Source organism: Petromyzon marinus, unplaced genomic scaffold (assembly GCF_048934315.1).
Source record: "Petromyzon marinus isolate PM22_M1 ecotype Great Lakes invasive population unplaced genomic scaffold, UKy_Petmar_22M1.pri1.0 PM_Scaffold_1, whole genome shotgun sequence".
Lineage (NCBI taxonomy): Eukaryota > Metazoa > Chordata > Hyperoartia > Petromyzontiformes > Petromyzontidae > Petromyzon > Petromyzon marinus.
In genome coordinates this window covers 4,097,391-4,112,373 of record NW_027423057.1, presented here as the reverse complement: position 1 = coordinate 4,112,373, position 14,983 = coordinate 4,097,391, and the positions used below count along the sequence as shown (strand labels likewise).

Below are 14,983 nucleotides of genomic sequence, written 5' to 3'. Positions count from 1 at the left end.
GGCCCAAACCCCAACCACCACCTCCTCCCTACCGCTCCCCCCAGGCCCCCCCCACCACCACACCACCACCATCGCCACCACCACATCAACAACACACCACACCACGACACCACCACCACTGAACCACCACCAACACAGCACCACCACCACACCACCACCACACCACCCTTCTACTCACCAAAGAAGTGCTCTTTGTTGCGAGATCTCTCCACCATTTCTTTTGGAGGCATGCCCAGGATCTGCACAACCATTTCAAGACAGCGACAAAGAGAGACACGCTTGTTACACGCATTTTACACGCATGTTACACGCGTGTTACACGCATGTTACACGCGTGTTACACAGAGAGACCCATAGAGATTCAGAGACATATAGAAACATAGGGACTCCTAGAGACCCATACATAGATGCATAGAGACCGACAGAGATTCAGAGACTCACATAGAACCATAGGGACTCACAGAAACCCATACAGAGACCCATAGAGACCCATAGACTTACATAGAACAATAGGGACTCACAGAGACCCATACATAGACCCATAGAGACCCATATACTTATATAGAACAATAAGGACTCACAGAGACCCATACAGAGACCCATAGAGACCCATATACTTACATAGAACAATAGGGACTCACAGAGACCCATACAGAGACCCATAGAGACCCATAGACTTACAAAGAACAAAAGGAACTCACAGAGACCCATACAGAGCACCTTGGAGATCTAGAGACTCATATAGAAGGACAGTGACCTACACAGGGACCCAAGCTACAGCTAAACTATTTTTCTTTAACCAGGTAAGGCGCCCACAGAGCTACGTAGCTATTTCTCATCGGCCGTACGGCAGAAAAAGATCTCTATGTGACATTGTCACATTGAGCATTATGGGTGCGTAGGTGGGTAGATAGGTGGGTAGGTTGGTAGGTGGGTGGGTGAGTGGGTAGGTGGGTAGATAGGTTGGTAGGTGGGTGGGTGTGTCGGTAGGTAGGTGGGTTGGTAGGTGGGTGGGTGAGTGGGTCGGTCGGTGGGTTTGGCGAGTCGGTGGGTCACTGGCTGGGTGACTGGCTGGGTAACTGCGTATTTGTCTGGGTGTCTGGCTGGGTGATTGGCTGGGTGACTTACTGGGTGACTGACTGGGTGACTGGTCAGGTGGCTGGCCGGGTGGCTGTGTGTCGGGCTGGGTGACTGGCTGGGTGACTGGCTGGGTGACTGGCTGGGTCACTGGCTGCGTGTCTGGCTGGGTGACTGGCTGGGTAACTGGTCAGGTGACTGGCTGGGTAACTGGCCAGGTGACTGGCTGGGTGTCTGGCTGGGTAACTGGCTGGGTGTCTGACTGGGTGTCTGGCAGCGTGACTGGCTGGGTGTCTGGCAGCGTGACTGGCTGGATGACTGGCTGCGTGACTGGCTGGGTGTCTGACTGGGTAACTGGCCAGGTGACTGGCTGGGTGACTAGCTGGGTGTCTAGCTGGGTGTCTGACTGGGTGACTGGCTGCGTGACTGGCTGGGTGTCTGACTGGGTGACTGGCTGGGTGTCTGACTGGGTGGCTGGTTGGGTGTCTGGCTGTGTGGCTGGCTGGGTGTCTGGCTGGGTGACTGGCTGGGTGGATGTCTGCGGGGCCGGTCTGGGCCAAGTCTCCCGCTTGAGGTGTCCCCCCCCCTTTCCCCCAAGGAGGCTCCCCGGTCACCTCGATGCAGCATGCCAGGTGGTCGTCGCGGCCGAAGGAGAGGAAGAGGTCCCTGCCGGTGGCCATCTTGGCGACGGTGCAGCCCAGGGACCACGTGTCCGCGGCGCAGGTGACCGGGTAGCCCAGCAGCACCTCGGGCGCCACGTAGACGAGGGTGCCTCCCACGTGCGAGGCTGTGCGGACGACGGCAAGCGACAGCGGCGGTGATGGTGAATGTGGACTGGGTACGTGCGCGTGTGTGGGGGGCGGTGGTGGGTGGGTGGGTGGGAGGAGAAACCCGCACACAGACACCCACACACCCACACACACACACCCACTCACACACCCACACACCCATAACCACACACCCACACACCCACACACCCACACCCACACACCCACACACCCACACACACACACAGACACCCACTACACACACCCACACACCCACACACACAGACACCCACACACACACCCACACACACACCCACACACCCACACACACCCACACACACAAGTGCAGGTGTATGAGGGTCACCACTCACGTGGACGGTCCACAAAGAAGCTGAAGCCAAAGTCGGTGACTCTGGCAACGCGGCTCGCGATGTTTTTCACCAGAATGTTGCCCTGGATGGGGAGCGAGCGGCAGGGAGAGAGAGGATTCACACTCAGCGGGGTCAAGGCGTCGAACACTCTCTAGGACTGTACGTCTATGTACGGTAACTACCTCTACTTATGAACGTTCAGCTTGCGAACTATCAGAGATACGAACCAAACCCAGTCCGTATGCTCCAGTTGCTGCTGTTCAGAACCGAGAGTTCATAAGTTCGATAGATGGCGGTCGTGGCATCTACATCTGCAGAACGTGAAGAACCAGTGGTAATCTACATCTGCTGAATGTGAAGAACCAGTGGCATCTACATCTGCAGAACGTGAATAACCAGTGGCATCTACATCTGCAGAACGTGAAGAACCAGTGGCATCTACATCTACAGAACGTGAAGAACCAGTGGAATCTGCATCTACAGAACGTGAAGGACCAGTGGCATCTACATCTACAGAACGTGAAGAACCAGTGGCATCTACATCTGCAGAACGTGAAGAACCAGTGGAATCTACATCTGCAGACCGTGAAGAACCAGTGGCATCTACATCTGTAGAACGTGAAGAACCAGTGGCATCTACATCTGTAGAACGTGAAGAACCAGTGGCATCTACATCTACAGAACGTGAAGAACCAGTGGCATCTGCGTCTACAGAACGTGAAGGACCAGTGGCATCTACATTTACAGAACGTGAAAAACCAATGGCGTCTAAATCTGCAGAACATGAAGAACCAGTGGCATCTATATCTGTAGAACGTGAAGAACCAGTGGCATCTGTGTCTACAGAACGTGAAGAACCAATGGCGTCTACATCTACAGAACGTGAAGAACCAGTGGCATCTTCTTCTACAGAACGTGAAGGACCAGTGGCATCTACATCTGCAGAACGTGAAGAACCAGTGGCATCTACATCTGTAGAACGTGACGAACCAGTGGCATCTACATCTGCAGAACGTGAAGAACCAGTGGCATCTACATCTACATCTACAGAACGTGGAGAACCAGTGGCATCTACATCTACAGAACGTGAAGAACCAGTGACATCTACATCTAAAGAACGTGAAGAAAGAGTGGCATCTACGTCTACAGAATGTGAAGGACCAGTGGCATCTACAGAACGCGAAAAACCAGTGACATCTATATCTCCAGAACGTGAAGAACCAGTGGCATCTACATCTGTAGAACTTGACGAACCAGTGACATCAACATCTACAGAACGTGAAGAACCAGTGGCATATTCGTCTAAAGAATGTGAAGGACCAGTGGCATCTACATCTACAGAACGTGAAGAACCAGTGGCATCTACATCTACAGAAAGTGAAGAACCAGTGGCATCTACGTCTACAGAACGTGAAGGACCAGTGGCATCTACATCTGTAGAACGTTAAGAACCAGTGGCATCTTCATCTACATAACGTGAAGAACCAATGGCATATACATCTGCAGAACGTGAAGAACCAGTGGCATCTACATCTACAGAACGTAAAGAACCAGTGGCATCTTCGTCTACAGAACATGAAGGACCAGTGGCATCTACATCTGCAGAACGTGAAGAACCAGTGGCATCTACATCTTTAGAACGTGACGAACCAGTGGCATCTACATCTAGAGAACGTGAAGAACCAGTGGCATCTACATCTACAGAACGTGAAGAACTAGTGGCATCTACATATGCAGAACGTAAAGAACCAGAGGCATCTACATCTGTATAACGTGACGAACCAGTGGCATCTACATCTGCAAAACGTGAAGAACCAGTGGTATCTACATCTACAGAACGTGAAGGACCAGTGGCATCTACATCTACAGAGCGTGAAGAACCAGTGGCGTCTACATCTACAGAACGTGAAGAACCAGTGACATCTACATTTAAAGAACGTGAAGAACAAGTGGCATCTACGTCTACAGAATGTGAAGGACTAGTAGCATCTACATCTACAGAACGCGAAAAACCAGTGACATCTATATCTCCAGAACGTGAAGAACCAGTGGCATCTACATCTGTAGAACTTGACGAACCAGTGACATCTACATCTAAAGAACGTGAAGAACCAGTGGCATCTACATCTACAGAATGTGAAGGACCAGTGGCATCTACTTCTACAGAACGCAAAAAACCAGTGACATCTATATCTCTAGAAACGTGAAGAACCAGTGGCATCTACATCTGTAGAACTTGACGAACCAGTGACATCTACATCTACAGAACGTGAAGAACCAGTGGCATATTCGTCTACAGAATGTGAAGGATCAGTGGCATCTACGTCTACAGAACGTGAAAAACCAGTTGCATCTGCGTCTACAGAATGTGAAGAACCAGTGGCATCTGCGTCTACAGAATGTGAAGAACCAGTGGAATCTGCGTCTACAGAATGTAACGAACCAGTGGCATCTACATCTACAGAACGTAAAGAACCAGTGGCATCTTCGTCTACAGAACGTGAAGGACCAGTGGCATCTATATCTGCAGAACGTGAAGAACCAGTGGCATCTACATCTTTAGAACGTGACGAACCAGTGGCATCTACATCTGCAAAACGTGAAGAACCAGTGGTATCTACATCTACAGAACATGAAGGACCAGTGGTATCTACATCTACATAACGTCAAGAACCAGTGGCGTCTACATCTACAAAATGTGAAGAACCAGTGACATCTACATTTAAAGAACGTGAAGAACCAGTGGCATCTACGTCTACAGAATGTGAAGGACCAGTGGCATCTACATCTACAGAACGCGAAAAACCAGTGACATCTAAATCTCCAGAACGTGAAGAACCAGTGGCATCTACATCTGTAGAACTTGACGAACCAGTGACATCTACATCTGCAGAACGTGAAGAACCAATGGCATATTCCTCTACAGAATGTGAAGGACCAGTGGCATCTACATCTACAGAACGTGAAGAACCAGTGGCATCTACATCTACAGAAAGTGAAGAACCAGTGGCATCTACATCTACAGAAAGTGAAGAACCAGTGGCATCTACGTCTACAGAACGTGAAGGACCAGTGGCATCTGCGTCTACAGAATGTGAAGAACCAGTGGCATCTGCGTCTACAGAATGTAACGAACCAGTGGCTTCTACCTCTACAGAATGTGAAGAAGCAGTGGCATCTAAATCTACAGAACGTGATGAACCAGTGGCATCTACATCTGTAGAACGTGATGAACTAGTGGCATCTACATCTACAGAACGTGAAGAACCAGTGGCATCTTCATCTACATAACGTGAAAAACCAGTGGCATATACATCTGCAGAATGTGAAGAACCAGTGTCATCTACATCTACAGTACGTGAAGAACCAGTGGCATCTTCGTCTACAGAACGTGAAGAACCAGTGGCATCTACATCTGTAGAACTTGACGAACCAGTGACATCTACATCTAAAGAACGTGAAGAACCAGTGGCATCTACATCTACAGAATGTGAAGGACCAGTGGCATCTACTTCTACCGAACGCAAAAAACCAGTGACATCTATATCTCTAGAAACGTGAAGAACCAGTGGCATCTACATCTGTAGAACTTGACGAACCAGTGACATCTACATCTACAGAACGTGAAGAACCAGTGGCATATTCGTCTACAGAATGTGAAGGATCAGTGGCATCTACGTCTACAGAACGTGAAAAACCAGTTGCATCTGCGTCTACAGAATGTGAAGAACCAGTGGCATCTGCGTCTACAGAATGTGAAGAACCAGTGGAATCTGCGTCTATAGAATGTAACGAACCAGTGGCATCTACATCTACAGAACGTAAAGAACCAGTGGCATCTTCGTCTACAGAACGTGAAGGACCAGTGGCATCTATATCTGCAGAACGTGAAGAACCAGTGGCATCTACATCTGTAGAACGTGAAGAACCAGTGGCATCTACATCTACAGAACGTGAAGAACCAGTGGCATCTGCGTCTACAGAACGTGAAGGACCAGTGGCATCTACATTTACAGAACGTGAAAAACCAATGGCGTCTAAATCTGCAGAACATGAAGAACCAGTGGCATCTATATCTGTAGAACGTGAAGAACCAGTGGCATCTGTGTCTACAGAACGTGAAGAACCAATGGCGTCTACATCTACAGAACGTGAAGAACCAGTGGCATCTTCTTCTACAGAACGTGAAGGACCAGTGGCATCTACATCTGCAGAACGTGAAGAACCAGTGGCATCTACATCTGTAGAACGTGACGAACCAGTGGCATCTACATCTGCAGAACGTGAAGAACCAGTGGCATCTACATCTACATCTACAGAACGTGGAGAACCAGTGGCATCTACATCTACAGAACGTGAAGAACCAGTGACATCTACATCTAAAGAACGTGAAGAACCAGTGGCATCTACGTCTACAGAATGTGAAGGACCAGTGGCATCTACAGAACGCGAAAAACCAGTGACATCTATATCTCCAGAACGTGAAGAACCAGTGACATCTACATCTGTAGAACTTGACGAACCAGTGACATCAACATCTACAGAACGTGAAGAACCAGTGGCATATTCGTCTAAAGAATGTGAAGGACCAGTGGCATCTACATCTACAGAACGTGAAGAACCAGTGGCATCTACATCTACAGAAAGTGAAGAACCAGTGGCATCTACGTCTACAGAACGTGAAGGACCAGTGGCATCTGCGTCTACAGAATGTGAAGAACCAGTGGCATCTGCGTCTACAGAATGTGACGAACCAGTGGCTTCTACATCTACAGAATGTGAAGAAGCAGTGGCATCTACATCTGTAGAACGTGATGAACCAGTGGCATCTACATCTACAGAACGTGAAGAACCAGTGGCATCTTCATCTACATAACGTGAAGAACCAATGGCATACACATCTGCAGAACGTGAAGAACCAGTGGCATCTACATCTACAGAACGTAAAGAACCAGTGGCATCTTCGTCTACAGAACATGAAGGACCAGTGGCATCTACATCTGCAGAACGTGAAGAACCAGTGGCATCTACATCTTTAGAACGTGACGAACCAGTGGCATCTACATCTAGAGAACGTGAAGAACCAGTGGCATCTACATCTACAGAACGTGAAGAACTAGTGGCATCTACATATGCAGAACGTAAAGAACCAGAGGCATCTACATCTGTATAACGTGACGAACCAGTGGCATCTACATCTGCAAAACGTGAAGAACCAGTGGTATCTACATCTACAGAACGTGAAGGACCAGTGGCATCTACATCTACAGAGCGTGAAGAACCAGTGGCGTCTACATCTACAGAACGTGAAGAACCAGTGACATCTACATTTAAAGAACGTGAAGAACAAGTGGCATCTACGTCTACAGAATGTGAAGGACTAGTAGCATCTACATCTACAGAACGCGAAAAACCAGTGACATCTATATCTCCAGAACGTGAAGAACCAGTGGCATCTACATCTGTAGAACTTGACGAACCAGTGACATCTACATCTAAAGAACGTGAAGAACCAGTGGCATCTACATCTACAGAATGTGAAGGACCAGTGGCATCTACTTCTACAGAACGCAAAAAAACAGTGACATCTATATCTCTAGAAACGTGAAGAACCAGTGGCATCTACATCTGTAGAACTTGACGAACCAGTGACATCTACATCTACAGAACGTGAAGAACCAGTGGCATATTCGTCTACAGAATGTGAAGGATCAGTGGCATCTACGACTACAGAACGTGAAAAACCAGTTGCATCTGCGTCTACAGAATGTGAAGAACCAGTGGCATCTGCGTCTACAGAATGTGAAGAACCAGTGGAATCTGCGTCTACAGAATGTAACGAACCAGTGGCATCTACATCTACAGAACGTAAAGAACCAGTGGCATCTTCGTCTACAGAACGTGAAGGACCAGTGGCATCTATATCTGCAGAACGTGAAGAACCAGTGGCATCTACATCTTTAGAACGTGACGAACCAGTGGCATCTACATCTGCAAAACGTGAAGAACCAGTGGTATCTACATCTACAGAACATGAAGGACCAGTGGTATCTACATCTACATAACGTCAAGAACCAGTGGCGTCTACATCTACAAAATGTGAAGAACCAGTGACATCTACATTTAAAGAACGTGAAGAACCAGTGGCATCTACGTCTACAGAATGTGAAGGACCAGTGGCATCTACATCTACAGAACGCGAAAAACCAGTGACATCTAAATCTCCAGAACGTGAAGAACCAGTGGCATCTACATCTGTAGAACTTGACGAACCAGTGACTTCTACATCTGCAGAACGTGAAGAACCAATGGCATATTCCTCTACAGAATGTGAAGGACCAGTGGCATCTACATCTACAGAACGTGAAGAACCAGTGGCATCTACATCTACAGAAAGTGAAGAACCAGTGGCATCTACATCTACAGAAAGTGAAGAACCAGTGGCATCTACATCTGTAGAACTTGACGAACCAGTGACATCAACATCTACAGAACGTGAAGAACCAGTGGCATATTCGTCTAAAGAATGTGAAGGACCAGTGGCATCTACATCTACAGAACGTGAAGAACCAGTGGCATCTACATCTACATAAAGTGAAGAACCAGTGGCATCTACGTCTACAGAACGTGAAGGACCAGTGGCATCTGCGTCTACAGAATGTGAAGAACCAGTGGCATCTGCGTCTACAGAATGTGACGAACCAGTGGCTTCTACATCTACAGAATGTGAAGAAGCAGTGGCATCTACATCTGTAGAACGTGATGAACCAGTGGCATCTACATCTACAGAACGTGAAGAACCAGTGGCATCTTCATCTACATAACGTGAAGAACCAATGGCATACACATCTGCAGAACGTGAAGAACCAGTGGCATCTACATCTACAGAACGTAAAGAACCAGTGGCATCTTCGTCTACAGAACATGAAGGACCAGTGGCATCTACATCTGCAGAACGTGAAGAACCAGTGGCATCTACATCTTTAGAACGTGACGAACCAGTGGCATCTACATCTAGAGAACGTGAAGAACCAGTGGCATCTACATCTACAGAACGTGAAGAACTAGTGGCATCTACATATGCAGAACGTAAAGAACCAGAGGCATCTACATCTGTATAACGTGACGAACCAGTGGCATCTACATCTGCAAAACGTGAAGAACCAGTGGTATCTACATCTACAGAACGTGAAGGACCAGTGGCATCTACATCTACAGAGCGTGAAGAACCAGTGGCGTCTACATCTACAGAACGTGAAGAACCAGTGACATCTACATTTAAAGAGCGTGAAGAACAAGTGGCATCTACGTCTACAGAATGTGAAGGACTAGTAGCATCTACATCTACAGAACGCGAAAAACCAGTGACATCTATATCTCCAGAACGTGAAGAACCAGTGGCATCTACATCTGTAGAACTTGACGAACCAGTGAAATCTACATCTAAAGAACGTGAAGAACCAGTGGCATCTACATCTACAGAATGTGAAGGACCAGTGGCATCTACTTCTACAGAACGCAAAAAAACAGTGACATCTATATCTCTAGAAACGTGAAGAACCAGTGGCATCTACATCTGTAGAACTTGACGAACCAGTGACATCTACATCTACAGAACGTGAAGAACCAGTGGCATATTCGTCTACAGAATGTGAAGGATCAGTGGCATCTACGACTACAGAACGTGAAAAACCAGTTGCATCTGCGTCTACAGAATGTGAAGAACCAGTGGCATCTGCGTCTACAGAATGTGAAGAACCAGTGGAATCTGCGTCTACAGAATGTAACGAACCAGTGGCATCTACATCTACAGAACGTAAAGAACCAGTGGCATCTTCGTCTACAGAACGTGAAGAACCAGTGGCATATACATCTACAGAACGTGAAGAACCAGTGGCATCTACATCTTTAGAATGTGAAGGATCAGTGGCATCTACGACTACAGAACGTGAAAAACCAGTTGCATCTGCGTCTACAGAATGTGAAGAACCAGTGGCATCTGCGTCTACAGAATGTGAAGAACCAGTGGAATCTGCGTCTACAGAATGTAACGAACCAGTGGCATCTACATCTACAGAACGTAAAGAACCAGTGGCATCTTCGTCTACAGAACGTGAAGGACCAGTGGCATCTATATCTGCAGAACGTGAAGAACCAGTGGCATCTACATCTTTAGAACGTGACGAACCAGTGGCATCTACATCTGCAAAACGTGAAGAACCAGTGGTATCTACATCTACAGAACATGAAGGACCAGTGGTATCTACATCTACATAACGTCAAGAACCAGTGGCGTCTACATCTACAAAATGTGAAGAACCAGTGACATCTACATTTAAAGAACGTTAAGAACCAGTGGCATCTACGTCTACAGAATGTGAAGGACCAGTGGCATCTACATCTACAGAACGCGAAAAACCAGTGACATCTAAATCTCCAGAACGTGAAGAACCAGTGGCATCTACATCTGTAGAACTTGACGAACCAGTGACTTCTACATCTGCAGAACGTGAAGAACCAATGGCATATTCCTCTACAGAATGTGAAGGACCAGTGGCATCTACATCTACAGAACGTGAAGAACCAGTGGCATCTACATCTACAGAAAGTGAAGAACCAGTGGCATCTACATCTACAGAAAGTGAAGAACCAGTGGCATCTACATCTGTAGAACTTGACGAACCAGTGACATCAACATCTACAGAACGTGAAGAACCAGTGGCATATTCGTCTAAAGAATGTGAAGGACCAGTGGCATCTACATCTACAGAACGTGAAGAACCAGTGGCATCTACATCTACAGAAAGTGAAGAACCAGTGGCATCTACGTCTACAGAACGTGAAGGACCAGTGGCATCTGCGTCTACAGAATGTGAAGAACCAGTGGCATCTGCGTCTACAGAATGTGACGAACCAGTGGCTTCTACATCTACAGAATGTGAAGAAGCAGTGGCATCTACATCTGTAGAACGTGATGAACCAGTGGCATCTACATCTACAGAACGTGAAGAACCAGTGGCATCTTCATCTACATAACGTGAAGAACCAATGGCATACACATCTGCAGAACGTGAAGAACCAGTGGCATCTACATCTACAGAACGTAAAGAACCAGTGGCATCTTCGTCTACAGAACATGAAGGACCAGTGGCATCTACATCTGCAGAACGTGAAGAACCAGTGGCATCTACATCTTTAGAACGTGACGAACCAGTGGCATCTACATCTAGAGAACGTGAAGAACCAGTGGCATCTACATCTACAGAACGTGAAGAACTAGTGGCATCTACATATGCAGAACGTAAAGAACCAGAGGCATCTACATCTGTATAACGTGACGAACCAGTGGCATCTACATCTGCAAAACGTGAAGAACCAGTGGTATCTACATCTACAGAACGTGAAGGACCAGTGGCATCTACATATACAGAGCGTGAAGAACCAGTGGCGTCTACATCTACAGAACGTGAAGAACCAGTGACATCTACATTTAAAGAACGTGAAGAACAAGTGGCATCTACGTCTACAGAATGTGAAGGACTAGTAGCATCTACATCTACAGAACGCGAAAAACCAGTGACATCTATATCTCCAGAACGTGAAGAACCAGTGGCATCTACATCTGTAGAACTTGACGAACCAGTGACATCTACATCTAAAGAACGTGAAGAACCAGTGGCATCTACATCTACAGAATGTGAAGGACCAGTGGCATCTACTTCTACAGAACGCAAAAAAACAGTGACATCTATATCTCTAGAAACGTGAAGAACCAGTGGCATCTACATCTGTAGAACTTGACGAACCAGTGACATCTACATCTACAGAACGTGAAGAACCAGTGGCATATTCGTCTACAGAATGTGAAGGATCAGTGGCATCTACGACTACAGAACGTGAAAAACCAGTTGCATCTGCGTCTACAGAATGTGAAGAACCAGTGGCATCTGCGTCTTCAGAATGTGAAGAACCAGTGGAATCTGCGTCTACAGAATGTAACGAACCAGTGGCATCTACATCTACAGAACGTAAAGAACCAGTGGCATCTTCGTCTACAGAACGTGAAGGACCAGTGGCATCTATATCTGCAGAACGTGAAGAACCAGTGGCATCTACATCTTTAGAACGTGACGAACCAGTGGCATCTACATCTGCAAAACGTGAAGAACCAGTGGTATCTACATCTACAGAACATGAAGGACCAGTGGTATCTACATCTACATAACGTCAAGAACCAGTGGCGTCTACATCTACAAAATGTGAAGAACCAGTGACATCTACATTTAAAGAACGTGAAGAACCAGTGGCATCTACGTCTACAGAATGTGAAGGACCAGTGGCATCTACATCTACAGAACGCGAAAAACCAGTGACATCTAAATCTCCAGAACGTGAAGAACCAGTGGCATCTACATCTGTAGAACTTGACGAACCAGTGACATCTACATCTGCAGAACGTGAAGAACCAATGGCATATTCCTCTACAGAATGTGAAGGACCAGTGGCATCTACATCTACAGAACGTGAAGAACCAGTGGCATCTACATCTACAGAAAGTGAAGAACCAGTGGCATCTACATCTACAGAAAGTGAAGAACCAGTGGCATCTACGTCTACAGAACGTGAAGGACCAGTGGCATCTGCGTCTACAGAATGTGAAGAACCAGTGGCATCTGCGTCTACAGAATGTAACGAACCAGTGGCTTCTACCTCTACAGAATGTGAAGAAGCAGTGGCATCTAAATCTACAGAACGTGAAGAACCAGTGGCATCTACATCTGTAGAACGTGATGAACAAGTGGCATCTACATCTACAGAACGTGAAGAACCAGTGGCATCTTCATCTACATAACGTGAAAAACCAGTGGCATATACATCTGCAGAATGTGAAGAACCAGTGTCATCTACATCTACAGTACGTGAAGAACCAGTGGCATCTTCGTCTACAGAACGTGAAGAACCAGTGGCATCTACATCTGTAGAACTTGACGAACCAGTGACATCTACATCTAAAGAACGTGAAGAACCAGTGGCATCTACATCTACAGAATGTGAAGGACCAGTGGCATCTACTTCTACCGAACGCAAAAAACCAGTGACATCTAGATCTCTAGAAACGTGAAGAACCAGTGGCATCTACATCTGTAGAACTTGACGAACCAGTGACATCTACATCTACAGAACGTGAAGAACCAGTGGCATATTCGTCTACAGAATGTGAAGGATCAGTGGCATCTACGTCTACAGAACGTGAAAAACCAGTTGCATCTGCGTCTACAGAATGTGAAGAACCAGTGGCATCTGCGTCTACAGAATGTGAAGAACCAGTGGAATCTGCGTCTATAGAATGTAACGAACCAGTGGCATCTACATCTACATAACGTAAAGAACCAGTGGCATCTTCGTCTACAGAACGTGAAGGACCAGTGGCATCTATATCTGCAGAACGTGAAGAACCAGTGGCATCTACATCTGTAGAACGTGAAGAACCAGTGGCATTTACATCTACAGAACGTGAAGAACCAGTGGCATCTGCGTCTACAGAACGTGAAGGACCAGTGGCATCTACATTTACAGAACGTGAAAAACCAATGGCGTCTAAATCTGCAGAACATGAAGAACCAGTGGCATCTATATCTGTAGAACGTGAAGAACCAGTGGCATCTGTGTCTACAGAATGTGAAGAACCAATGGCGTCTACATCTACAGAACGTGAAGAACCAGTGGCATCTTCTTCTACAGAACGTGAAGGACCAGTGGCATCTACATCTGCAGAACGTGAATAACCAGTGGCATCTACATCTGTAGAACGTGACGAACCAGTGGCATCTACATCTGCAGAACGTGAAGAACCAGTGGCATCTACATCTACATCTACAGAACGTGGAGAACCAGTGGCATCTACATCTACAGAACGTGAAGAACCAGTGACATCTACATCTAAAGAACGTGAAGAACCAGTGGCATCTACGTCTACAGAATGTGAAGGACCAGTGGCATCTACAGAACGCGAAAAACCAGTGACATCTATATCTCCAGAACGTGAAGAACCAGTGGCATCTACATCTGTAGAACTTGACGAACCAGTGACATCAACATCTACAGAACGTGAAGAACCAGTGGCATATTCGTCTAAAGAATGTGAAGGACCAGTGGCATCTACATCTACAGAACGTGAAGAACCAGTGGCATCTACATCTACAGAAAGTGAAGAACCAGTGGCATCTACGTCTACAGAACGTGAAGGACCAGTGGCATCTGCGTCTACAGAATGTGAAGAACCAGTGGCATCTGCGTCTACAGAATGTGACGAACCAGTGGCTTCTACATCTACAGAATGTGAAGAAGCAGTGGCATCTACATCTGTAGAACGTGATGAACCAGTGGCATCTACATCTACAGAACGTGAAGAACCAGTGGCATCTTCATCTACATAACGTGAAGAACCAATGGCATACACATCTGCAGAACGTGAAGAACCAGTGGCATCTACATCTACAGAACGTAAAGAACCAGTGGCATCTTCGTCTACAGAACATGAAGGACCAGTGGCATCTACATCTGCAGAACGTGAAGAACCAGTGGCATCTACATCTTTAGAACGTGACGAACCAGTGGCATCTACATCTAGAGAACGTGAAGAACCAGTGGCATCTACATCTACAGAACGTGAAAAACTAGTGGCATCTACATATGCAGAACGTAAAGAACCAGAGGCATCTACATCTGTATAACGTGACGAACCAGTGGCATCTACATCTGCAAAAC

The 14,983-nt window shown here is 46.7% G+C and overlaps 1 protein-coding gene across 2 annotated transcripts in view; it reads right to left on the bottom strand.

Annotated features, from left to right (window-relative positions):
* The window catches only part of LOC142922523 (dual specificity tyrosine-phosphorylation-regulated kinase 2-like), a 110,708-nt gene that overhangs the window by 5,296 nt on the left and 90,429 nt on the right, over positions 1-14,983 (bottom strand). Inside the window, exons 8-10 of one of the 2 annotated variants that reach the window (XM_076063323.1) lie at positions 2,216-2,297; positions 1,692-1,864; positions 179-239 (exon numbers count right to left, since the gene is read on the bottom strand). In XM_076063323.1, coding sequence (XP_075919438.1) covers positions 179-239; positions 1,692-1,864; positions 2,216-2,297 — 316 coding nt within the window. Of the gene's footprint in view, positions 1-178; positions 240-265; positions 1,865-2,215; positions 2,298-14,983 lie in introns of those variants that run through there. The other variant, XM_076063322.1, reaches the window with a different exon arrangement.